The sequence below is a fragment of the Anabrus simplex genome, chromosome 2, assembly GCF_040414725.1.
Source record: "Anabrus simplex isolate iqAnaSimp1 chromosome 2, ASM4041472v1, whole genome shotgun sequence".
In the NCBI taxonomy this organism is placed as follows: Eukaryota; Metazoa; Arthropoda; class Insecta; order Orthoptera; family Tettigoniidae; genus Anabrus; species Anabrus simplex.
Window position 1 is genome coordinate 825,439,777 of NC_090266.1, and position 24,082 is coordinate 825,463,858.

The 24,082-nt window shown below is 41.0% G+C and overlaps 1 protein-coding gene across 7 annotated transcripts in view; it reads right to left on the reverse strand.

The window, feature by feature from the left end:
- Nucleotides 1–24,082, reverse strand: part of ssh (Protein phosphatase Slingshot) — an 834,886-nt gene that overhangs the window by 42,550 nt on the left and 768,254 nt on the right. Inside the window, exon 1 of one of the 7 annotated variants that reach the window (XM_067141519.2) lies at nucleotides 20,924–21,016. The exons of 5 other annotated variants lie outside the window; for them this stretch is intronic. In XM_067141519.2, the coding sequence (XP_066997620.2) occupies nucleotides 20,924–20,940 (17 nt within the window). In that variant the 5' untranslated portion in view covers nucleotides 20,941–21,016. Of the gene's footprint in view, nucleotides 1–20,923; nucleotides 21,017–24,082 lie in introns of those variants that run through there. One more of the 7 variants, XM_067141522.2, reaches the window with a different exon arrangement.

Consider the following 24,082-nt stretch of genomic DNA (forward strand, 5'->3'; position numbering starts at 1 on the left):
CATGGCACATCACAGAACCAGATGGTGAAATCTTGTCTCGGCCCTATGCTCCTCAACAGGAGTTTAAGGAATTAAGTCCACTAAGTCATATGGCAGTTTAGAGTGTCGGGATTTCACTGCGAAAATGGGTGGCTTAACGTGCTACTTAATTTATAGACAAGGATCTTCCGTACTTAAGCAATCCTAAATACCAACCAATTGAGATAGTGTTCAATCTGGCCCAGAAGGGAAAAAATGAAAGCATATGGCACCAGTTCTTTGAAACGGATGTTGCAGTTGGATTGTACAGAAAGTTATCGATTTCTTTGGGGTAGAAATAAATCTTATTTTATGTATTTAAACTAATATCTTTGTTCAACAAAACATAATTTTACATATTTTAGACAATTATTCCAATGACTTTAAGGTGAAATATTCCAGTGCTTCTTTACAGTGTGGTAATTACGAAATGGTTTTCGTTCAAAGAATTCGCTTTACATCAAAATATGCAAAATCGGATGGGTGCGCTGAAACCTTTCCGGGAGTCTTTCACACCTTTCTATGGGCTTCGAGTTCGGGTTCGGTTCAGAATGGGCCGGGCCAACGAAGAAGAACATTTCTCGTATATGGAGAGTTTCCTCCTTTTTTTTAATTAAAGAATTTCATAATCTGCCGAAAATGCAATTCTAGCTCATCTACAATCGTGCTAACGTGAACCCCAGGCTTTTATTTTTTCGTTCGCGGCCGGAGTGGTTTCAATGTACCACGTTCGATTGCATATAGAGCGCTCGAAGGTACAACAATTAAACCAGTGCTTGAGATGAGGCGGGATGGGTGGTGCTTCTTAAAATACATTCAAACATCCCGCTACATTTTGTTTGCTAGTAGCTTTACGTCGCACCGATACAGACAGGTCTTATGACGACGATGGGTTAGGAAAGGCCTAGGAGTTGGAAGGAAGCGGCCGTGGCCTTAAGGTACAGCCCCAGCATTTGCCTAGTGTGAAAATGGGAAACTACGGAAAACCATCTTCAGGGCTGCCGATAGTGGGATTCGAACCCACCATCTCACGGATGCAAGCTCGGCCGCTCGCCTCTAACAGCACCGCTACATTTTTCTACCGACAGTATCATCCCCATTTGATAAGATAATCAGCTATGTGGAAAATGATAAGGATAGGAACGTGGTTGTAGCCGGTGATCTCAATTTATCAAATGTCAATTGGTAATATAGTGCGAGCGACAGTAAGCATGACCAACAAATGGCAAATAACTTAATATAGGAAGGGCATCTGATTCACAAAGTGATGGAACCAACTAGAGGGAAGAATATTCTGGATGTGCTGCTGTAAAACCAGATAAGCACTATAGAGAAACCAAAGTAATAGATGGTATTAGTGATCACGAATCTGTTTTTGTGGTAGTTAAAAAATGTGAAAGAAAGGTATAAAAATGAGGACTATTAGGCAGTACCATATGGCTGATAAAACAGGCATGAGACAGTTTTTAAAAATTAACTATGATCGGTGGAAAATGGTAAATAAAAATGTAAACAGACTCTGGGATGGGTTTAAAGCAGTTGTTGAGGAATGTGAAAATAGGTTTGTACCTTTAAAAGTGGTAAGGAATGGTAAAGATCCACTATATTATAACAGAGAAGTAAAGAGACTAAGAAGGAGGTGCAGTTTGGAAAGAAATAGAGTTAGAAATGGCTGTGGAAGTAAAGAGAAATTGAAGGAACTTACTAGGAAATTGAATCTAGCAAAGAAGTCAGCTAAGGATAACATGATGGCAAGCATAATTGGCGGTCATACACATTTTAGTGAAAATGGAAGAGTATGTATAGGTACTTTAAGGCAGAAACAGGTTCCAAGAAGGACATTCCAGGAATCATTACTGAACAAGGGGAGTGTATTCGAGGATCTTCAAAAGGCAGAAGTATTCAGTCAGCAGTATGTAAAGATTGTTGGTTACAAGGATAATGTCCAGATAGAGGAGGTGACTAATACTAAAGAAGTATTAAAATTTACCTATGACAACAATGACATTTACAGTAAGATACAAAAGTTCAAAACTAGAAAAGCAGCTTGAATTGATAAGGTTTCGGGGGATATACTAAAGACAATGGGTTGGGATATATTTCCATATCTGAAGTACTTATCTGATTACTGTTTGCATGAAGGAGCTATACCAAATGAATGGAGAGTTGCTATAGTAGCCCCTGTGTATAAAAGAAAGGGTGATAGACATAAAGCTGAAAATTACAGGCCAGTCAGTTTGACATGCATTGCATGTAAGCTTTGGGAAAGCATTCTTTCTGATTAAATTAGACATGTTTGTGAAATTAATAACTGGTTTGATAGAAGGCAGTTTGGGTTTAGGAAAGGTTATTCCACTGAAGCTCAACTTGTCGGATTCCAGCAAGATATCCTGGATTCAGGTCAAATGGACTGTATCGCGATTGACCTATCTAAGGCATTTGATAGCGTAGATCATGGGAGTTTACTGGCAAAAATGAATGCAACTGGACTTTACAAAAGAGTGACTGAATGGGTGGCTATGTTTCTAGAAAATAGAACTCAGAGAATTAGAGTAGGGAAGCTTTATCTTTCCCTGTAATAATTAAGAGGGGAATTCCTCAAGGCAGTATTATTGAACCTTTATGTTTTCTTATATATATCAATGATATGTGTAAAGAAGTGGAATCAGAGATAAGGCTTTTTGCAGATGATGTTATTCTGTACAGAGTAATAAATAAGTTACAAGATTGTGAGCAACTGCAAAAAGACCTCGATAATGTTGTGAGAAGGACATTAGGCAATGGTATGATGATAAACACCGCTGGATACCGTGGTTCAAATCCCGGTCACTCCATGTGAGATTTGTGCTGGACAAAGCGGAGGCTGGACAGGTTTTTCTCCGGGTACTCCGGTTTTCCCTGTCATCTTTCATTCCAGCAACACTCTCCATTCTCATTTCATAGGATCTATCAGTCATTAATAAATCACTTTGGGAGTGGCGACCCCATCGTACTAACAGCCTATATCTGCTTCATTCATTACATCCCTGACCCGGTCAATGACTGGAAAACAGGATGTAGGTTTTCATTCATTTTCATTTTCATATGATGATAAACGAGGTTAAAAGTCAGGTTGTGAGTTTCACATATAGGAAAAGTTCTCTCAGTTTTAATAACTGCGTTGATGGGGTGAAAATTCCTTTTGGGGATCATTGTAAGTACCTAGGTGTTAATATAAGGAAAGATCTTCAATGGGTAATCATATAAGTATGATTGTAAATAAAGGGTACAGATCTCTGCACGCGGTTATGAGGGTATTGAGGGGTTGTAGTAAGGATGTGCCGGCCCCGTGGTGTAGGGGTAGCGTGTCTGCCCCTCGCCCGGAGGCTCCGGGTTCGGTTCCCGGCCAGGTCAGCGATTTTTCTCTCGACCTGAGGGCTGGTTCGAGGTCCACTCAGCCTACGTGATTAGAATTGAGGAGCTATCTGACGGTGAGATGGCGGCCCCGGTCTCGAAAGCCCAGAATAACGGCCGAGAGGATGCGTCGTACTGACCACACGACCCCTCGTAATCTGCAGGCCAAGGCCCTTTCAAGGGCGTTGAGTGCCGTGGGGTTTGGTTGGGTAGTAAGGATATAAAGGAGAGGGTATATAAGTATCTGGCAAGACCCCAACTAGAGTATGGTTCCAATGTATGGGACCCTCACCCCGATTACTTGATTCAAAAACTGGAAAAAATCCAAAGAAAAGCAGCTGGATTTGTTCTGGGTGATTTCCGACAACAGAGTAGCGTTACAAAGATGTTGCAAAGTTTGGGCTGGGAAGACTTGGGAGAAAGGAGATGAGCTGCTCGACTAAGTGGTATGTAACACCAATATAAATGGTCCGTTATTGGACATTATAAATTTTCCAGCTAACTCATTCCTGGTTGCCAGCGTTTCGCCCCACTGTGCTAAGTTGGGCTCATCCGCTCGTAACTAGCACACCCACCAAGACGCATGGCTAGTACATACCGTGGAGGCCACTGCGTAGGCTACTTGGAGCCAACGGCAGTGCCAATGCACAATGAGACACTTTGTCTCATTACCAAAAATTGATGCCTGCCTCGCCATCAGATAATATAGGTGTTGAAGGGAACCTGACAAATATTCCATTAGCTGAACCTCCAATTAGTGGTTTTGATGCTAAATATTACATGGAGCAATGGTAAAGAAAAGCTCCTCGCGATTCAAATTATCAACGTTGTCCAGTGCCCGCCTGGTGGCCATGATCGTTAAGGCGTCGGACATGGTTAGCCGGTTCGAGTCCCGTTGGTGAAAAACAATTTCACCATCAGAATGTAGTTTCTAATCACTAGAATGTGTGACAAAAGCCGGGAGTCAATTCCAAGCCTCTCCGCTGTGTTCATATGGAGCGAGGGCAAATGATGCTGTTGATGGTGATTCATCCGGAGGATGGTGACGTTAGGCCTTGAGCAGACCCACTGGTGTTATAGGACAGGAGGAGGCTGTGTGCCGACACTCCCTCTCTCCCTCCCTACCTTATAATAATAATAATAATAATAATAATAATAATAATAATAATAATAATAATAATAATGATGATGATGATGATAATAATAATAATAATAATAGTAATAATTGCACCGGGCGAGCCGAACATGTCTTCGGACACTCCTGGCACTAAAAGCTATACGATAAATAAATAAATTACGTTGTCCAGTGCTTGCAGACAGATGTCACACCTATGTCAGGGAAAGCATGTGGAAAATACTTTTAAAAGTATGCTGCATGCACATGTTTTATGATATTTCCCCCCAAGGTGTGACAGCCCTGATTGACCTTGGCCTACAAAGCGACAGCTGTTCAGCCCGAAGGTTTGCAGATTAGGAGGTGAGGCGAGGGCAGCACTACGAATTCTCTCGACTGTTATTCTTGGCTTTCTAGACCGGGACCACTATCTCACCGTCAGATAGCTCCCAAATTGTTTTCACATAGGCTAAGTGGACCACAAACGAGGACTTCAGGATCCATGCAAAATTTCTTGACCTGACCGGGAATCGAACCCAGGGCCTCCCGGTAATGAATGGGCTCGCTACTTCTAGAACGCGCAGCCGGCCATATTATGATGCCAAAATAATATTACGTCAATTCAATATAATAGTCAATCACGACGAGGGGAGAGAAAGAGAGAGAGAGAGAGAGAGAGAGAGACTGACTGACTATTATGTCAACTAGGAAAGAGATTAAGCCATTCCGCCACGCTTCTAATTCCACTTCAAGCACTGGTTAAAACCCTTAGAAGTTTCCCTATAACTGTTCCCCTGATGCTCCGTATCATTGCCCTGATAGCGCATGCTCAGACAACGAACATCCCAAGGTCCAGCAAGCAAGTCTCCTTTTCTGAGATTGTCTTAGCAGCACAGAAATACGAGATAAGAGGGAGACTGAATGTAGTTGTTTCTCCTAACATTCGGCACAGAGCATCCATTTAACATATCTCTTTGACAACACGTAAAGTTCTTGTACGTCAAAATCTAACAATCAGAATCAATTCCACACATTTCGTATTAATGACGCCACATGGACGAGGCCATGTTTATTTTTTCTCGTCATGTGAACAGAAGATTCCTTCATTTGTAAGGGACCATTTTTTATTCTCCCGCCACAAGGCAAAATAAAAAAGCAAGCTAGTTTGTAGTCTTGCGCTAGCTTGTAGTTTTACGTGACTGTGATTAAGGCCATGGGATCTCCTATTTTACGCAGTTAAAATCACGGGGATGTATGTGAATATTAATTTCAAAAATTGCACCTACATTGCGCGGAAATCGAATCACGGTCGTATTGGTGAGAAGTCAGTGATGATTCCACTCAGCAATTACGTCCGGGAAAAAAACTTACGTTGAGCTATCATCAGATAATACTATCATGGAACATTATTAAAAGAAAGGGGTAGAAATATTCCCAAAATTTTTAACGCAATACTGAACAACTTTGACAATTCAAATATAATTAAACGCCAACTCTGGTCTGCAGCACTAGGCAAAAATACTAGTAGTATTAGTAGCAGTAGTAGTAGTAGTAGTAGTAGTAGTACCGGGCGAGTTGGCCGTGCGGTTACGGGCGCGCAGCTGTGTGCTTGCATCCGGAAGGTAGTGGGTTCAAACACCGGTGTCGGCAGCCCTGAAGATGGTTTTCCGTGGTTTCCCATTTTCAAACGAGGTAAATGCTGAGGCAGTACCTTTCCTATCTCATCGTCGCCATAAGACCTATTTGTGTCGGTGCGACGTAAAACAAATTGTAAAAAAAAAGTAGTAGTGATTCATCGTTTTCCTTAAATAAGTGTAGGTCAACCAGCCCAGAGGCCGGTTGGATCCTCAAATAACATCGCCAGAGGTAATGTGGTTGCAGGAAACTGCAAATACCAACAGTGGCGCCAAAATGAAGCGCACTACGCAACATTAGGAGTGAGGTAGTTTTTCAATGATTTCTTCACTGGGCCAGTACAAGGAACACCATTCATAAGACTAAAGACACAACAGTCGTGCTCTGAATGTCATTGCTCAGCACCACCCATATCTCAGCAGCTTCCGTACTCTCACGGCCATAAAGCAGTCTGGGACTTCGGTAGAAGCTACAGCGGCAGATGCAAGTACAGTATCCATCAAGCAATGGCAACGCAGGTAGTAGCATATTTCCCGAGGTTTAAGATAAGTCCACTCAATTTCGGCCCTGAGACTTGCAAAATTCTTACTGGATTTGCCTTACTAATATTTTCCTACATTAGTCTCAACTAACATCAAACAATGACTCGCAGTTCGTACATAGCGTAAACAAATATCAAGATCTGGACTCCCTCAGAGGGGTCTCTTCCCGCATTGCGCTCACTTGTTTCTCTCCCTGGCCGCCTTCTGCGTGACGTCATGTGATATGAGACAGCGCTCGCCCGGCCCGCTGACACGTATTACCACTACAGTCTAAAATGGTCATAACTTCTGAACCATTCATGCAAATAATGTCCTGACAAGGTTATTGTAATCCTTATAAAATACTGGAGGAGGTCAAACAATTTATTTTGATGAGGAACTCGAAGATAATATCGAAATATTTATTTAATTTTAAGGAGTTATATTTTTTATCGCGGACGATAGCATAAAATCGCTTCTAGAGGGCAGCCAGTTGGAAATAGGTATGTGCCATCGCGGACTTTTTTGTACAGGTTACTATGCTCTACAATTCATACGCTTACACTTGGGGTCTATCGTTGATGGTTCACGCAGCGTAAGCCAAGAAAGCAAGTGACCGACTGACCGACATTTTTGTCTCTTTCTACGTATTTACTGTGGTGACCCCATCGTACTAATAGCCTATATATGATTCATTCATTACATCCCTGACCCGGTCAATGACTGGAAAACAGGTTGTAGATTTTCATTTTCTACGTATTTACTGTATATCGGATCACGGATACATAATAATTTTATAGTGGTTCACTACGTGAACAGTGTTCGTGTTGTCAGTATCTGAAGTAGAACCACTGCACTGATTAAAATGCAGTCAATATATTATGGAAACGTGTGTGGCGCTATAAATTGTCGGCACGTAAAAGAACTCCCGTGGGACAAAATTACGGTACCTCGAGTCTCAGAAAACCGTAAATGTTGTTAGTGAGACGTAACACAAATAACATTATTATTTTGCATATTATAAAGACAATAACGACAACAATCATCATAGCCAGTTAGTTTGCTACTGTGATGGCATAACAATACTTCCTCGTCAGCAATGCTTGATTGCTGAAACACTTGGTAATAAACTCTTGAATATCTCCATTATTACAGCTCGTACGGTAAAAAGGTGTCAGATATAAATTACTGAATGAAAATATTTTCTATAGCTATTGTGCTGTGCTAATAACCGGGCTGAGTAGCAACTCAAATGGTAGAGCGCTGGCCTTCTTAGCCCAACTTGGCAGGTTGGATCCTGTCTCAGTCCGGTGGTGAAGGTGTTCAAATACATAGTTAGTGGGACGTAAAATCCAATAATATTAACATTATTATGTGCTAATAACTTATATTTCTGAATATATTTCGAAGCTCGTGAAATAATACAGTATCCGTGATCCGATGTACAGTACATACGAAGAAAGAGACAAAAACGTCGTGCGAGAAGAGACCTGTTACTGGATCTCGGTTATTTCAAAAGGGGGCCTCACACATCCCAATCATGAGTGGTTAAAAAACATAGCCCAGTTCGAAATTTCATTTGGTGTGTTTTACGGTAAGACTGTGTCCAGATGTCAAAACGTAATGAAAACTCTTATTTCTATTATTAAGTCAAAATTTACAGTATTCCATGACAAAATAATTTGTCTCTACGTAAGGACCAGGACATTTATTAGGATATGGCATTTTGATGCAAAGAGTAAGGAGCTAGCACTGAGAAAATATGCCAGTAAGAAGGCTAAACTTTGGGCTGGTTCATCAAGTAATTAAGTCTCCTGACACGTACGTTTTAATAATTTAATATAATTCCATAAAGATATGATGTCGATATGATGTATATTTTCCTATGCCATTTGATATAAATATTTTTACTTCATCAGGAAATAAATTATTTTGAGTTGCATGGCAATATTATATTTCTCATCGTATTATATGTCATGTATTTGATAGTTGATGTTCTACCCGCTCAGCATGTGACGAAATTTAACACATTTTCATGTTTTCAAATCTATTGGAAGTGCCGTTACATATCGAATCGGACTAAACCAGACTATTATTTGATGAAAGATTGAGAAGATGTTTCACAGGCATGAGAACTCACAGGCTTGCTGTTCTACGACTGTGTACCTTACTCCCTATCGTTCATATCGCGTGACGTCATAGCGCTCCAGCCAATGGAAGCTTCAACCGCCGGAGTAGCCTACCTTTTATTCTAGTTACCTTGGGACTCCCTCACATAGTGGAACGACCCACAACAAGTATGTCGATGGATTAGCTAAAGGAGCACAACGGACAAGAGATGGAAGAGATGAACATCTCATTCTGCTCTCAAGATTTATCATTCGCCTATCAGAGAGCATACAGGAAATGGAACAGAGCATAGGAAGAATGGCGATCAACCAATTAATATTCCCTCATACAGCAATAGCCTCCACGTCACCCTTGGTTCTCCAAGTGGAATTTCTAGCGAAGGTGTCCGTTTGCTGTTTCTTTCTTTCTTTTTTTTTTCAATTTGCTTTACGTCGCACCGACAGAGATGGGTCTTAGGGCGACGATGGAATCGGGAAGGGCTGTGAGTGGGAAGAAAGCTACCGTGGCCTTAATTAAGGTAGCTCCAGCATTTACCTGGTTTGAAAATGGGAAACTACGAAAAAACATCTTCAGGGCTGCCAACAGTGGGGTTCGAACCAACTATCTCCCGGATGCAAGCAGATAGTTACGTGGCCCAAACCGCGCAGCCACTTTCTCGGTTCGCGGATGTTTATTACGACAATTATTCGTGTGAGGTCCAATCATGGTAGTTTCCGTCTGCCGCCGTAGCGTAACGGTTAGTGTTATTAGCTGCCGTCCTCGGAGGCCCGGGTTAGATTCCCGGTACTGCCGGAAATGTAAGAATGGCAGGAGGGCTGGTATGTGGTTGAAATGGTACATGCAGCTCATCTCCATTGGGGGTGTGTCTGAAAAAGCTGCACCACCTCAGGATGTGGACTCGAGTTTTTACGGCATTTTACGAACCCACCTTTTCCAAAATAATATTATGGATACTCCTCGCTGTACTTTTTATTGGACATTTATTCCAGATCAATGATCTTTTTCAATAGATCAAATTTTGAGAATAATTATCGGAGTGTTCTTCAGAAATAATCAAAACAGAACAACTCCCGAGCAGCATCAATACTCTCCTAGCATTTCATAATACGAAAGTGTGCCAGTGTAAAAAGCATATATCAAGAACATCAATATTCACAATGAAACCACAATGTTTATTCAGTATATTACACATAGCATTATTATTAATAATATTATGTCTGTTGTCATTTCTGATGGATGCAGTACTTTAGCACCAGTCTCTCGGCTCAGGCCAGAGCGATAGCTACCACCGAAGTCCCAGTCTCACCCATGGCTGTGACAATACGGAAGCTGCTGGGATATGACGTTCAGGGCACGACTAGAGTGTCTGAGTGTTATGAAAGTTGCTACTCATAGGGTCAATCGTGCTGCAATAGCACTTTCTGGCTCAGTGAGGAAAGCAATGGCAAACTACCTCACACCTTATCTTGACTCATGCCTCATTTTGGCGCTGCCATCGGTTTTGTGGTTTCCCTATAACCACATAATCTTTGGTTGTACTATTTGGGGGAATCCAACCGTCCCCGGGGCTGATAAAATAACAATATTATTATTATTATTATTATTATTCGTAATTTTGTTGTTTTGTTGATGGTCACATGGTTTTTGTGACAAAATTCCAATAAATAAATAAATAAATAAATAAATAAATAAATAAATAAATAAATAAATAAATAAATAAATAAATAAATAAATAAATAAATAAATCTGTATTAAGGCTAATCACTAGATGCATAGAGCACACCTCTCGAAGAAGGTACGGTATTACATAACACCCACAACATAGTTAAGAGAAATTAAAGTTTGAAAATTCAAGAGATAAAGCACGTTTTACTCTGTGCTCCCTAGAAAGCTGTTGGAACTACACAAGAACACGCATTATTATTTCCAGCAGTTGAGTACCTCTATTAGGTTATTTCACAGCACCAAATTAAATAGCGTAATTTATTTCTTGTGTCATATACTTTCTGTTGCACCTTCTACATTTGTTAACTAGATCTAATTCAGAGGCACGTGGAGAGTGAAGTTTAATAAAATTTAAAATAATAAAAACATATCTGTACTCTACAGTGACCTAGGATCGTTTATAACTGTTAGGCTTTTCAGTCTGCCGAAACTAACTTTGAGTCAATAAATTTGTAAACTATCTGAAAGAGCAAACATATGATAACAGTATTACACCTGAAAAAGAAACAACTTAATTAAATTAAATAATGAATAATTAATTAATACATAAAGTTATTGATCAATAAGTAATTAAAAATTAACCGTTTAATTAAGTAATCAATAATGTAATTTATTTAAGATGTTTCTTTTTCAGGTGTACTATTGTTACTATGTGTTTCCTCTTTCAGGTAGTTTATAAATTTATTTACTCAAAGTTAGTTTCGACAGATTGAAGAGGCTAACAGTTGTAAGTTAACTGGGTCGAAATTGAAAAGTGATGGCTTCAGATATTACAAACTAGGATCGTTTATCAGCTTTATCAAGCATCTCGATTGAGAATGAAATTGTCAAAAACTTAAGATCTTTCAAACGACAAATGCTTACACGGAAAGCAAATCCAGGTGACTTTATGAGGAAACTTTTGTAATGTGGTGAAAGTGTCTATTTTAAAATATATATACTGACATTTTAGTGTGAAAACTTAACGTGAAGTTTTGAAAGGAACACCTGTAAATGTTTAAAACATAAACATATTTATATGATGCATTTGAATGACTGAACTAGATGGAGTTCGCTGGATGAAATCTTCAAATGTGGGAAGTCGTGGTATGTGGGGCGATTTAAATTTCAGTATTTAAGAGAACCAAACTTTGAAAAAGCGGATAATGGCGCCAATAACATACGCACCCCTGTGTGAGAAATTCGTTTTGGTCAAACTGGGTGTAATACCTATTGCCTAATGTAGATTTGTAATTAACTGGGGTTAGGTTTGGAAAGGAAGCGGCCGTGGCTTCCATGTTAGCTACGCCACCTTTCCGCCACGCATCTAGAATTGAAGTAGGAAGCCACTTCCAGGATTGTAGGAAGGCCAGTCGAATAAGAATTTCTATAATAACCTATAGAACACAGTGGCGGTTTAAAATTATTACATTTTTGTATCCAAGTGTATAGAAACACACAACCCGTGTTAATGTTATTTGTTTCAAGTCCCTTAAATCGTTGCTACAGATGTCAACAGACGATTTATTTATTTATTTATTTATTTATTTATTTATTTATTTATTTAATTTTTCCACTTACGGAACTGGAACCGACCAACCACGGTGTCAGACCATACAGACGTCATACCTTCGCGATCATGGCCACCAGGCGCGTGAACTGTCGGTGAGGTGTCAGGTGTACCCGTAGTCGGCGCCGATCGGTTTCTACGGTGTGTCCGAATATGACACAAACGTACAGCACTACATTTCAAGTCAATTTTCAGAGACATTTCAAATTGTGATCTCTTTATCATTAACCGAAAGTTTCAGATTATTAGCCCTTGAGTTCTAGACCTCAACGAAACGAATACTCATTTAGTTATTTTAAAAGATGTCATAAGTCTATACTTTCACCATAGCGAATAAAAAGAGGAAGTGAGAGCACTTACAGCAATGGAGAAACTAGTGGTTACAGTGCGGAGATTTGCCACTGCAGCGCAACGATCGCTTTGGGTGAACAGATGACATTGTTTATACTGGGTGCGCGCGGTTTTTACTTGTAGCGGGAGTGATTTTTTGAGTGCAATAACCTCATTTTGGAATATAGTGAGTGTGAAAATGCCGTCGTGCTTTGAGCCGGGGTGTCGATCTGCTTACAGGTCCGGTGAAGGTAAATATTTCTTCTCTCCACCTGAAAACGAGGAGCATTTCTCTCAGTGGGCTAGAGCGATCCCAAGAAAAGACATGCAGCTTACGCGTACGTCTAGGATTTGTGAGTGTCATTTTTCGGAAGATCTTATTATAAAGGTAGACTCGTTTATTTTTAAAGCCAGGAGCTGTCCTTCACATTTTTCCTAACTTACCGTCCTATTTAAGCAAGTCCCTGAAAATTCGAAAACCCCGATTAAATCGAGAGATACTCAAAGAACATGTTGGCAATGACAATATTAACAGTAGTACCTTAGAATGTAATGAACTAAATTGTCCCTCGACATCTAAATTACTTAATAGTGACGATAATGTAAAAATAAAAGAACCTGGTCTCAGTTTGCCCTACAAAGTAGCTGATAGTGACGTTGATGCTTCTAGAACTATTCTAAATTTGAGGAGAGAAGTTAAAAACCTTTGTAGGAATTTAATTAGGACCAAAAATAAATTAGTTGCATGCAGAGCTAAATTAAAGCAGATTGCAAATAAAGTCAATGTGTCAAGTAAAGCTGAAGACAGTCTTAAGTTCCTTAGCAAGAAAAAAATTGTGGACACAATGCTCAAAAATTATAGCACCAGCCCGAAAGGTAGGCGCTATTCTAATTCATTTATATTAGATAGTTTGCTTTTGAAAATCAAATCCCCAAAGGGTTACAGACATTGTTTGAAGCATGAGTTACTTCCTCTCCTTACCGAAGCTCATTTGAGAAGACTATGCAAAGGGTTCAAATGTAATTATGGTATTAATGGAAATGCCGTGAATGCAATTAAAGATTTTTATTTAAATGAGGAAGACGGAAACAAGCGACTAGATATAGTGATTTTTGATTAAGTGAAATTGAGAGAAGACATTAGATTTAATACAACTACACTGACAGTTGACGGATCTGTTGATTTAGGAGATGAAACTCCCTACGACAAAAAGAACGTCCTTGCCAATCACACACTTGTATTTATGTTCGTCCCTTTGTTGCACAGCTGGATCCAGCCTGTAGCAGTGTAAGCAAGAATGCAACTCCTGGAGAATTATTGTCAAAAATAATAATTCAGGTCATAATTCAATCGGAACAAGCTGGGGTGAAAGTAATTGGTTTTACATGTGATGGAAGTCAGTGTAATAAATCCGTACGAAGGAAATAAGGAAAGAGCTGCTATCGTCCAAATCAGCGAAATCGTCCCGGAAGTTCTCCAAGGTTTTGGACAACTAACGCTTTCGAGGGTGAGTTAAAACTTTTTGCATATGTCTTAGATAATGTGAAAGCATAATAGTTCCAACTATATCTCAATACTTTGTAAGTCATTTCAGAATTACTGATATTAAAATCTTTTCAGAGGATAACATTAAGCCATTAAATTAGTGTGTGTCTTCTTCTTTTCCTACCGCTTTTCCCACACCTGTGGGGTCGCGGGTGCGAACTGCGTCGCACATGTGGATTTGGCCCTGTTTTACGGCCGGATGTCCTTCCTGACGCCAACCCTCTATGGAGGGATGTGATCACTATTGTGTGTTTCTGTTGTGGTTGGTAGTGTAGTGTGTTGTCTGAATATGAAGAGGAGAGTGTTGGGACGGACACAAAACACCCAGTCCCCGAGCCAGAAGAATTAATCAGAAGCGATTAAAATCCCCGACCCGGCCGGGAATCGAACCCGGGACCTTCTGAACCGAAGGCCAGTACGCTGACCATTCAGCCAACGAGTCGGACATTAAATTAGTGTGTGTACCAGCTTCAAATATTCCTGGACTGCACACACATGGCACATGAAAGGGAATAATTCAAAGGTCATTCTGGCAACTGGAAGTCTTAGAGAATTTATTTTGTGTACGTTTTGTATAGTGCCGCGCCCGCTTATTGTATTAACGTGAGCAGAGCTGTTCACCCATAGCTACACTAGCGCAGTCTGCCGCCACCGCCTATTAACTACGAGAGAGCACTTACTTCCTCTTTCAATACGCTATGCTGTCTTGCTAAAGATTCACGTTTCATCATAACATTCGTTACAACTGTTCTTATCTGCAAGGGATATCGAGATGAAACCTCGCTCATAACCCTTATCATTACGATGAATACCCAACGCTAGTGTCCTCTGGTGTTCCTGTCACTCCGCTAGGACGTCAAGAGCACGACAGACATGTGGGATAGTCATGGGGTTGAAGTTCCGGGACAATGCACGTCGAATTTCTGAACTGAAAAACCTCATCCTTTTGGTTCGAATTCCATATAAAATTCGGGGTCCCATAGCTCCGATCATAATATCAACAGTCCCGCAAAACTACAAACTTTCTTCCCGAACTAGAAATTAGTTTATGAGAAGCCCACTTACTGTATATGGGCTGTTAAAAGTACAGAGCAGTGATGTGCAGATGCTGGAAAACTGGCAGCGAGAAAATTGCATTGGCACAGGGGTATGACGTCATAGTCTGCTGTGCTTTCATGCGCTGTATGACTCTAGGTTGCTTTCGTAGTTAGTTAACATAATGGAGCTTACAGCGGAAGGTTCAAAGCGGAGACTCCCTACTTCGTTGTTGTTTCGACATGACTGGGAAGTATTGTACTTAATTATGTAGGCTCAAGGGTTGGTACAATGTTTAATTTGTCATAAAATCATCAACCAATTAAAGAAATTCAATCTAAAACGACATTATATCGTTTATCATAGTAAGGATTACGATCAATATAAAGATGAAGATCGTCTAGCATTAATGGGGTAACTAAAAGAGGAAATGATCAACCAAGAGGTTATTCACATATTTCAGAGTTTATGCCTATCATATTAGCCTATTAAATACGGTTCAAAACTCAATACGCACTTGCTACGACGATGTCATTCTGTTACGCATTATTGCACATTGCTAGATGGTTCGTAAATACGACTACTGTATTTAAAAAAAACTAAAATCTGAAATTTACATATAGGCCTGTAAGAATTATTTGAAGTAACGGTAAGTTAAGTTTACGTCACTCTGTTTACCTTCAGGACAATGAAATTGTAAATATAAACAATGAGCCAGCCGTCCGCCTCTCCTACAGAATGATTATTCATTAGATGGAGATTTGATCAAAGGTTGTTTGAAAATTGGGGTGGAAGAATTTGGTCCAAATCCGATAAAACAATATGAATCAGTAAACCTATCAAAATGGACTGCGAATCGACGAATTCAAGAACTTGGCGAGGAAGTGCGGGTTGTTATTGCCAGCTCGCAGGTCACCGCTAGCGCACTGGCAAGTCTGGTATAGAGAAAAGAAGTTATTACGACTGACTACACAAAATGAACAAATACTCCTTTAATGCGGTTTCGTATAGGTCTAAGGGATATATTTACTGGATGAAGTCTATTTGATAGGCGAGCTTTCTTGCCATGCTGCTAGTCTATTCTCCACAACTTACGGAGAGGTCTAGAAAGGAAGCGGCAGTATTATTTGAGAATGGCACTATTCCATAATCTTACTGGACATTAGAGGGGTAGTCACTGGTGATTATTTCAAGGATAACCGATAGCAGTTTAGAAAATTCTTGGTTTCTTGTATTCTTGCACAGCAATCACGACTGCCAGTGTTTGAACTGCTCAACAGGTAGGCCTACCTATTTCGTATCTTTGAGAGTACCGGTAACTAATAATTTGCCATTTAACACACTTCTATCTGTACAGCGCGGCAGAAGTGGTAATAACTTTTTAAAAACAAGCTTGCAGCCTTACGTGACTGGTGATCTTGTGGCGCGGGACTAACAATTTTACATGGAATATGACATGTTTCTTGTTTGTTCGTTTGTTTAGAATTTGCTTTACGTCGCACCGACACAGATAGGTCTTATGGCGACGAAGGGATAGAAAAAGCCTAGGAGTGGGAAGAAGCCCCAGCATTTGCCTGGTGTGAAAATGGGGAACCACGGAAAACCATTTTCAGGGCTGCCGACAGTGGGGTTTGAACCTACCATCTCCCGGATGCAAGCTCACAGCTGTGCACCCCTAACCACACGGCCAACTCACCCGGTGGAATATGAAACCAGGGACGTGAAGTTTCACTTCAAAATTTCCGTAAACATTGATCAGGGAATGTAATAACAATGCTATGTGCTTAAAGTCTCTTCAATTGCTACACATTTTAAATTCTGGCAGGAGAGACTAATATTCAAGCACTATCAAACATCAACAAACTGCGCCAGGAACAGATTGCGTTATCTCGAGCATGGAAAGTGAGCACCTAACCAACTACGCTACACAGCTACTCTGTCCGAAAAAAGTTCCGTATTTTCATTTGGATGAATTTCCCATGGACAAAAGGTTAGTAGAGGACATTCTTTCCAAATAGTGTACATATATGACAGCACAGAACAACTACCGTACACTAAAAAATACTGTTGTTATCGTGATCTTAAGTACGAGATTCTCCATATTTATATTCAGTCCAAACAACCCAAACATGGCTTTTCATTTCGAAAGTCCTATAGGCGCTGACCGGAATCTGAACCGTATCTGCCTTTGTAACAGACCAGTCACGATATCCCTCAGCTATTGCACTCCGAGAAAGTTCAGAACCAGTTCTAGAACAACTGCGGAAAAAGCTCAAAGTCACGGCAATTACGAAAAGTCACAACGACACATAACGGTATCGCACGCGTGTTGACGCGCCCGGCAGGAGAACAGAATTAAAACATAAATGTTAGGTGTGTTGACATCCGGACGGTGGTAACCGCTAAGACGCAGAGGCTTGATTCGCTCGGTTCCGATTCCCGAATTCTTTACGAAATAAAATCTAGTTTGAAAGGTGTACCCGGCTCCAGGAGGAGAAATAAGACGAGAAGTGCGTTGGAATTTAACAGATTTTTTACAATTTACTTTACGTCGCACCGACAGAGATGGCGGCGATGGGATAGGAAAGGGTTAGGAGTGGAAAGGAAGCAGCCGTGTCCTGAATTAAGGCTAGAATTCTCACCTGGGGTGATGTGTCGTCCCGTCGGCTTCTATGGCTAAATGGTTAGCATGCCGCACATCCCCAGCATTTGCCTGGAGTGAAAACAGGAAACCACTGAAAAACATCTTCAGGGCTGCCGACATTGAGGTTCGAACCCACTATCTCCCGATAGCAAGCTCACGGCTACGTGGCCCGAACCGCACGGCCACTCACTCTGTGTTGCACATTTTGTCGGACTCAACGAAGATTTAGCATACGGTGCCGAGAGTGCAATATCCCAAGCGCCTTAAATAAATCAACGACTACATCAATACAGAAGGCTAAAATAAGTATTTCTGAGGACAGATAAAGCCTTGTTTAAAGGATGACTAAGAATAAAAAGCCTCGATCATGTTCATCGACACGATGATCTCTAATCATTCGCGACAGTACTGTAGAAAAATCTTTCTTTACAGACTGAATCTATCGCACAGATCACATTGTTATTCTGATGATGATGGTTGTTGTTTAAAGGGGCCTAACATCTAGGTCGTTGGCCCCTAATGGTACGAAATGAGACGAAATGTAATGACAATTTAAAAATCCGAAATCATCCACTGACCAGAATTCAAAACATGATGACGAAAAATGAATGGATGGATATGAATTTAAAACAATCAGTGGATCCGACCCGTAATGCCCCGCATTCCCAGAATCTAGCGTTAAACAATGGTATTACTGACCAAGGGACGGCTTCTAAAGCACAGAACCTAAATCGATGATGCTTGCAGTCTAAAGGGTTCCAAAATCCAGGTCATTGGTCCCTCATACTGGTACTTATCGCTAGGAAAGTAGAACCATGGTATTTGTCATGTTGCGGTACTAATCAAAAGTAGCGTAGACTCGCGGTATTCCACACATTATGGTACTACTCACAGGTAATGTAATGCGCACATGTAACACAGACCTATGGCGTTCCTCATATTGCGGCGCCATTTATAGGCAACGCAAACCTATGGTGTTCCTCACATAGGTGTACTAATCACAGGGACTCGTACTATCCCGTGGTGTTCCTCACATAGTGGGTACTAATCATGGGCACGGCAGACCCATGGTGTCGCTCAGAGTGGTACTAATCACAGGCACTGTAAAACTCACCCTGATTCACACACTGTCGCTACTAATCACAAACCTATTGTGTACCTAACATAGTGGTACTACGCGCAAGTAAAAGCGACCCATGGTGTTTCCCGCCTAGTGGTACTAATTGCAAGTAGTCTCATGGTTTTAATTCTATCACCGGGCGAGTTGGCCGTGCGCTTAGGGTGCCGCAGCTGTGAGCTTGCGTCCGGGAGATAGTGGGTTCGAATCCCACTGTCTGCAGCCCTGAAGATGGTTTTCCGTGTTTCCCATTTTCACACCAGGCAAATGCTGGGGCTGTACCTTAATTAATGCCACGGCCGCTTCCTTCCAACTCCTAGCCCTTTCCTATCCCATCGCCGCCATAAGACCTATCTGTGTCGGTGCGACGTAAAGCCACTCGCAAAAAGATTAATTCCATCACTAATTCTATCATCCCTTTTGGTCACCTCTTATGACAGACAGGGATACCGTGGATGTATTCTTCGCCTGCGTCCCCCACCGACAGGGGGATGTGTGTTTGGTCCGCGAGAGCTATTTTATTTCGCTCAAGTCCGCCGGCAACCCCCATCCGCCACCTGTGACGCGCCTCTGGCGATCATCACCCCTCCCCCAGCTACGCCAGAACACGAAACATCGGCACGAAGTAGGATAGAGGGGTTAGCACTGCCTTTGCTTCCAAGAAAGGATCTGGTAATATTTTCTGTCGTAGGCTGAGTGAACCTCAAGGCCATGAGTCTTTCCTTGAGTGAAAGTTTCATTTCTAAATTATCGACTTCTTGACAGGGAATTGAACCCACTTCCTTCCACGTGAAACAAGCGTAACTCTTTTGACCGCGCCTTTACCACCTCGGCTAGGGAGCTCCAGAGGTAGTTTTAGCCCGACAAATGTAATCATGTTTTTACATGCCTACTAAGGCTGATAATAATAATAATAATAATAATAATAATAATAATAATAATAATAATAATAATAATAATAATAATAATAATAATAATAATAGAGTAAAACACAAGTCATCCCAGTTCTTTACTAGCTCCGCTCTAAGCGAATTAATATTCCATCACTGTTATTGTCCGCCAGGAATAATAATACCCACTTCCTGAATGATCTGGTTAGTGCCGATTAATTATTTCACAGCTTCCAACTGACGTTCTAACTGAGTTACTCTTTCCCTTTACGCCATCAAATAGTCTGAAAGGAACTGAATGTGGAAGAAAGTTTACCTTTAAACAGTGAAAATTTATGAGATGGCGACGTGGTCGAGGGATAAGTAATGTCTGCTTCCTGTCCGGCTGATCTGGGTTCGATTCCTGGCTCTGCCAATAGGATTGGTTTAAGGGACTGAAACGGGGTGCGCTCAGCCTCAGGTACCACAACAGAAACAGAAGCCAGATAAGGTCATCTCTTGCCTATCTCAGAAGGGGTTTTCTGTCACATTTCAGTTCCGTGCGAATGCAAGAATGTTATTTAAGTTAAAGACTCTTCCTTTCCATTTACACCTTTTGACACACCGCGGTCGCAAAAGTTTTCAGACAGATTTCACTAGTGTGTGTAACATTTTCCAGGAGTTAACTGGTCGCTATGACGAGTTATTATGGGTGTCAACAGTAAGCAACCCCCATTATGAAATGAATACCATATGGATACTTTCATATCTTGAGAATTTCCTGAATACTGAGATGTATGACGGAGGCAATGTCCCACCTTTGTGCCAACCTGAGGATGACTATACATACTCTATATCTAGGATAAAAGATGGAGTAATAATACTTTATGCCATCCGGAAAAATGAATGTGCAATAGTTGTTGTTATTATTATTATTATTATTATTATTATTATTATTATTATTATTATTATTAAGCGAGTTCCCCCCCCCCCCACTCTACTTTTTGAGCAACACAGTCACTTCCTCCACTGTCACCTTGAATGAAGCAATAGCCGCACCACTTCCAAACATGGCCAAGTGAGAGCCTTGTCTTCGCCTTGCACGCACCGCTCCCACCAACAATTCTGTATGCACACAACACAGAAATGACGGAACCAGATCACTGTAAAATAACCGTAGATCATTCACCACTGCGGGTTTGGCGCACTCTCGCACTGACGTTGTGTAACCTTAAGATCTGAACTTGAATGACACATGGGACTATACACACACATACACTTATTTGATTATACACACCCTGAAGATCGCCCCATGCTCTGCACATGCAGGAGGGATTGAAGAAGAGCGCAGCACGACAGCGTGTGCTCGCTTACAATGATCACACACCAAGTTTCTCGACTCACTGAATGCGACTGCCAAGAATTCGCACAAGTAGGCAAATTATGAGAAGGCGTACTATACAACACGGTGGGGATAGGTACAAGACAGAGAGGGGGAACCGGGGATAGGGGCGGCCTTATTTAGCCATGATCCATGTGTGGGATGTGAGAGAAGTGGGGAGAGGTGGGGAGACGTGAGGAGAGGAGAGTAGCACAGCGCTGCGCCGCCGAGGGACAACTCACTCACTGATCGCCTCTGCTTCGCTAGCTCGCTCGCTTTCTGGCTGGCCACAGAATGTCGAGAAACATAACCAAATAAGGGCCGCGATTGGAAACACGGGAAGGTCCTCTACCAGAACTCACGCACTTCTTCCCAAACTACGATATAGTAGCACCTCATAGTAGTGTACAGATCATTTCTTGAACTGTATCCCACAAGAGTAAGCTGAACGGTTGGCAAAACGGTCTTCGGTTCGCGGCTGGGTCGAGGATTTTAGCCGCGTCTGGTTAATACCTCTTACACGGAGAGCGGGTGATGTTTTCGTCTTAAATGTATACATTCAATTCAAGATTAATCGAAAATTACATAAAGTACTAAATATCATATAGATAAGCTTCATTAACAAATATCAAAAATGGAAATTGAGACTGCCGGCATGGTCGAACAAGACCGAAAGTAACATAACAATCAAAAAACCTCAGATAGTATAATTTCCGGGGAATTTCCTTACATGTTTCGAGGTATAATGGTTCGCCTTTAAAAAGTCAATCAGTTCACATGGGTCCCGTCCAGGTAGCAATATTTCAGGAAAATCCACACTGAACGCAGACAATTCTCAATTATCTAATACACCCACATTATTATTCAATTCTCAAACGCACTGAATTGTTGTGCGAAATTTCTTATGCTGTGGAAATAACACTGCAGCCTGGAGTAAACGGAGCATCATAAATTTTACTTAAATCGCTGTTACAGTTAACGTACAGACTTAACATTCTTTCTTCCCTTTTTTGTTTTTTGTTTTCGTTCTCCCGCTCAAAAACTTCTTAAAGACGTTCCTGTTTCGCATTCAACACTCGCATTCCTTACCTTAAGCGAGTTGAAAAACCAGACCCACACCCAGAGCAGACTTCTCTCCTATGTTGATCAAACAACCTACGTGTAACCAGAGCAAAGCTGCCACTAGGAAAAGATAGCTATGCAACTGGACTACGTATTTACCCTCTCTATCATTCAGGAAAAGTGTTCTAAATAAAAGAGAATTGGAGAAGACGTGAATACTCTATTTCTATTCTAGAAAGGGATAGCACAGACAGAGTTCGAATTAGAGGTAATGTCGATCGTGGGACAAACTGTAAGTAAATATGTATTTAAGCTTACTAGGCATAGTCTCAAACCTATATTACAATGTACGCAATTTACTTCGATTGGCATTAGCAATTCCTGTTTTGCCAATATAAATTCAAGTCAGAGAACATAGATCATTAATACGCTGCATTTAAGACCATACTGAATACTGATTCATCTTCTTCTGCTCAGTGACTTAGCTTATGTTTGAAAAGCATCTACTCTAGCACAACTGTAGTAGTAGTAGTAGTAGTAGTAGTAGTAGTAGTAGTAGTAGTACACTACAAGCTTCAGGGACTCTAAGGTACATTTGATAAATGCTCCAAGATCTCTAAACAGTAAAGCATAAAAATTCCAAAATGTGAAAGAAATTCGTAATATCCCGTCACGAGTAGTGATTTCATTCTAAGAAATTGTAAAATTTATGAATGCTCATATCGGTCAATTGTGAATGCCTTCCGATGGGTTTTTTAATAGATTCATTCCCCTATTTATAGAGAATTAATAATAAAGAAATCGTGTACTGTGCTCTAATATTAACGAATACCATAATACGTAATTGACTGAATGCCAATCATCCATAATATATTTGACTCGGTTGCTGTTTTGGGCCGAGAGTAATGCCTCCCAAAGTCTTAGACAATGACTCTTTCGAGGATACAAACTAGTGCCATGTTTATGAAGTACTAGACGTCCTCCTACCTAAGGAACTTGACTTCCAAATTTCTTTCAGTTCCTTGTCCGACCCATCACAGTGCAGATGCCCAGTAAATGCTAGTTATAACGATCCGTAGATAACTGCAAATCTTTAAATTAAATTCTGCGCACTGGAGTAAAGAGTAGATATGCAATTTTACAGATGAGCTTCTCTCTCTCTCTCTCTCTCTCTCTCTCTCTCTCTCTCTCTCTCTCTGTGTGTGTGTGTGTGTGTGTGTGTGCGCGCGCGTGTGTGGCTTCCAGAGAGGCCTGGTGCAGGTCTTTCGATTTGACGCCCGATAGGTGACCTGTTCGTATGTGAGAAGTCGTTATAAGACTGAAGATGGCACACACACAGCCCCCGAACCATTGGAATTAACCAATGAAGGCTAAAATCCCAGACCCGGCCGGAAATCGAATCCGGGGCCCCTGGGCTCAAACGCCCACACGCTGTTCGAATCCTGTGTATATTTGCCTGAATAATCTGCATCATTTACCGCTTACTTAAGGCTTAATCACCCCATGAGAATACGTAGCACATTATTTTACAAGCCCCTGGATATCACTTACGAATATGAAAACAGAATACAGATATCTTTAATGGTTTAGACGTTATTTCCGTGTAACATCTTTGGTGAATAACCCTGTATATCCCCAGATTGCACTGAATTTGGCCAAGTATTATTATTATTATTATTATTATTATTATTATTATTAACAATAATGATGTTCTTGGCTTTACGTCCCACTAACTACTTTTTCACGGTTCTCGGAGACGCCGAGCAACCAAAGTTTATCCCGCAGGAGTTCTTTCACGTGCCAGTAAATCTACCGGTGAGGCTGACGTATGTAAGCACCTTCAAACACCACCGAGCTGAGCCAGGATTGAACCTGCCAGGTTGGAGTCAAAATGGCCAAGTATTAGTATATAGAAGTTTTGAGTTTCTAAGTATTACAAGACCACTCCAAAATATAACTTTTACAGAATAATTGCGATCCTGGCTCAGTCCGTTGGTATTTCAAGACGCTCAA